Source organism: Vipera ursinii, assembly GCF_947247035.1.
Source record: "Vipera ursinii genome assembly, chromosome: 5".
NCBI classification, from domain to species: domain Eukaryota; kingdom Metazoa; phylum Chordata; class Lepidosauria; order Squamata; family Viperidae; genus Vipera; species Vipera ursinii.
Genome location: NC_139518.1, coordinates 29,426,006 through 29,429,807, shown reverse-complemented (window position 1 = coordinate 29,429,807; position 3,802 = coordinate 29,426,006). Strand labels below are relative to the sequence as shown.

At 48.7% G+C, this 3,802-nt stretch overlaps 1 protein-coding gene across 1 annotated transcript; it reads right to left on the bottom strand.

Moving 5' to 3' along the window:
- Positions 1-1,740: 1,740 nt before the first annotated feature.
- On the bottom strand, positions 1,741-3,171 carry PAQR9 (progestin and adipoQ receptor family member 9; the record flags this gene model as incomplete). Its single annotated transcript, XM_083364295.1, has 1 exon — positions 1,741-3,171. One exon carries the CDS (start codon positions 3,169-3,171, stop codon positions 1,741-1,743), a length of 1,431 nt encoding a protein of 476 aa, XP_083220421.1.
- Positions 3,172-3,802: the final 631 nt, after the last annotated feature.

Below are 3,802 nucleotides of genomic sequence, written 5' to 3'. Positions count from 1 at the left end.
TTGCTGCTTTGAGTTGTTTATAAAAATAATAAAGGCAGGATAAAAATCTAAACAAATTAGTGGCATTATAGGGAGGATGGTCGATTTAGTTTCAGCTTTGGAGGACCACATACAAAGTAGAAACTGCAATTAGAGTGACCTGTTTTATGCCTATTCTGTATATCACAATCCATAAAATCAGGACTTTGCATATATGATGAAAAAATACTTTAGAACTTAAAAACATAAGCAATAATAAATCTAATAGCTGTTAAAATGGCTGTTCTTCAAATAGTACCATTTTAATTTTTTTCTGTATGCAACCAAATGTCATCATAACTTTTACTAATGAATTACACATTAAAATCTAGAAATTGTTATACTTTAGATGTAATCCTGAGATAACAATTGCCACCAATAATACATTCCATTTCTTAAAGGATATGTCAGCTACCGTAGGTACATCTATCAGTTATAATATTCTCTGGAATCCTCAAACTTTGTCTACAGTTTGCATCAAACTTGCTGCTGTCATAAATCCCAGCATAACAGAGATCTGGCCAATTGTCACTATTGATACTGTAAATAGTCTTTCAGCTTAGTTTTAATTGGGGGGGGGGGGGGGAATTCAGGAGGAAACAATTCCAGTACAACTGACCACATAAGCAAATTATAAAAACTTCTTAAACTTGCTGGTGCATGGGCCTATATTTAAGATAACAGAATATTCCTACCCTAGTTCTAATGTAAAAACTAATTATTAGATTTATACATCATACTAGGGCTGCTTAACCATAGTTTGTTGACTGGAGTCACAGATTATGGTCACCTTCCTAGGCCAAAACCGAGCAACCGGATTATGGCTAAATCCTGTCACTACATTTATTCTAAAGATGACATTGTAGTTCTTTGTTCTGTTTAAATAGTCAGCAACAAACCAGCAGGATATATAGCGTGCAAAAAGATATTAGAATCTGAATCAAAGCATCTTACAAAAGCAGCCTTATGCAAGAATCTGAGAAGATATATCACAAGTAAACTTTCTTTTCACTGTATGTATAGAAACTTGTGATTAAACCTTTCTTTATATTCACAGCCACTTAAATAACAAGAAATGTGTATGCTCAATGTCTGTCTTCGAGACAAGATTGTTAATGCAAAAAGATCTCAACTTGTTAAAAACACAATTCCAGTGTATATGACTTTGAAAAACACATATACCTACTTTACTGAGTGCATAGTTCCAAGATTCGCATGCAAATCAGATCTTAAATATCAGCTGTTTATCAGTGCAGATCTGTTGTATATTGCTAACTAACAATACCATAAAGTAGTCAGACTGAAACCAGCAGCTCATATTCACATTGTCTATGCATATTATTTCCCCTGAAAAAACAGGATCTTGAGTCCATTAAAAGGAATTCAGAGAAGGAGGATTTACTTACAAATAATGTAAATAAGGATCAAATTGTAGATTTCAAGCAGTAATTCTAGAATGGCTTCTCTTTGTGTACTAAGCAGCAATAAATAGAAGGTTGCCTATAGAACGGTGGCCTAAGTGTTCTTTTTTAAAACCTGTTTTGTTTCAAGAGAGCCGTTTTTCAAAGGAGTTCGATCACGCCCGTAGCGCTTGGCCTTTCTTTCCCTAGGAAGAGCCGACCTCCCGGATTCTTGTAGCAAAAGCAGCAGCCACAGATAATTTAAGTAAAATCTTCAACAACAACAAAAACAACAACAACCCCCCCCTGAAGGACAGTTACCTCATTCCTCTTTGCAAACCTCCTGGCCACTTAAAAATCTCCGGATGACCAGAGCAAGACACAGTATTAAGCCCAGCATGTAGCCGATGGTGCCCGCAAACGTCGGCGAGGTGGGCGGAGGGTTTTGAAGAAAGTGCCGCAAGCCTTCCTCTACGTAGAACATCTGGTCGTAGATGCTAAGGAAGGTGAAGATGTGGAAGAGCTGGTGGCTGTGGCCGATGATGTCGAAGAGGCCCGGGTGGATCCGCTCGGGGATCTTACTGAGGTTGAAGAAAGCAGCCACCAGCAGCCAGAAGTAGCGGCGGTAGAAGTACAGGAAGAGGGTGGGGTTGTGGTCCTGCAGGTCGAAGAGGAGGCTCTCCAGCATGATCGGGCAGGCCATGCTGAGCGGCATGACGAAGACGAAGGTGCGGATGGCGAAGGGGTAGGCGCACCACTCGGAGCGGCTCTTGCAGCAGGCCACGGTGCAGGCCACGGCCAAAGCGAAGGCGACCGGGAGCACCAGCGCGCTGTAGGCGGCGATGGGCGCGCTGCAGTCCACGTGCCAGCCGAGGCGCTGCTGCAGGTAGCGACTGAGCATGCGCGGCTCCAGCAAGCTCAGCTTGGGCAGCAGGTAGTAGTAATAGGCTACCGTGCTGGCGAAGCCGTAATAGCTGATGGAGGCGTAGTCCAGGTAGAAGAAGGCGGCGCGCAGCCGTAGCGAGAGGCAGCTAAACACATGGGCCGTGCAGCTCATGGCAAAGGTGAGCAGCACGCCCGACGCGTAGCACCACAGCGGCAGCAGCGCCGGGTGATGGAAAGGCAAGTCGCCGGCCTCGCGCAGCACCAGCAGACGGCAGAATTTACCGACGAAAAGCAGCAAAGGGATGAAATGCGTCCAGAAGTTGAGCGTCTCGTTGGTGGGCTGCAGCACCGAGGCCAGACATTCCTGCGCCGAGCAGTGCAGCCGCCGGTAGCCCGAGAGGATGAAGCACTCCACGAAGTCGTCGGGCACCTCGTCCCAACGTAGCGTCCCAGCCGAGCGCTGGGGCGAGGGCAGGAAGGCGGAGAGCGGAGGCCGGCCGGGGTGAGGGGACGGCTGCGGCGGGGCAATCCTAGGGGACGCCTGGCCCTCGCCGGCTCCGCCCGCGGCCATCGTCCTCCGCTTCTTCTCGGGCTGCTGCCGCTGCCGATGTCGCCGCCGGCCGTCCCCGCCGGGCTCGCTGAGATGCTCCCCGCCTGCTTGCCGCTCAGAAAAGCGGCAGCAGACAGAGCTGGGATTGTGATGTAAGCACACCGCGGCAAAGCTGCTTTTCCTCCTACTGGAAGAGGTGCAGAGGATTTGTGCTTCAGAGGAGCAGCCCCGGCGGTGGCAGCCGCCTCCCCCTCTCCTTCCTCCTGCTCTTCCTCCTCTTCTTCCACCGCCGCCTCTTTTTTCTCCTGCATCATTCATTGCAGGAAGGACAGGAGGCGAGGAAAAGCAATCTTGCTCACCCCAGCCAGCGAGCGGCAGCTCCTGCAGAGAGAAGCGACGGGGAGCATTGCAGTCATTCAAGCCTTGCCTGGCGCGGTGGGTTCATGGCTTGCTGTGGCCAATGAAGATGCCCCTCTCGGCTTCTGTGTCTTCAATTCAGATTCGGGGAAGACCCCTTTTCCCACCTCCGGCTTCCTCAAGACACCCGAGCCACGTTTAACGATCAATACCTCGATTGGAGCAAAATCGCAGTGCCGCTCCACTCTTTCGAAAGGCAAAAACGATCCGCCTTTCTCTCTCCTCGCCCCCGCCCTGTCGGTGCCTTTTTCGAAATACACGTGGTAGAATTGTTGTTGTTAGCTGCGAAGTCGTGTCTGACCCATCGCGACCCCATTGACAAATTCCTCCAGGCCTTCCTGTCCTCCACCGTCTTCTGGAGTCCATTTAGGCTCACGCCTACTGCTTCAGTGACTCCATCCAGCCACCTCATTCTCTGTCGTCCCCTTCTTCTCTTGCCCTCAACCTTTCCCAGCATGAGGCTCTTCTCCAGTGAGTCCTTCCTTCTCATTAGGTGGCCAAAGTATTTCAGTTTCAACATCAGGATCTGGCC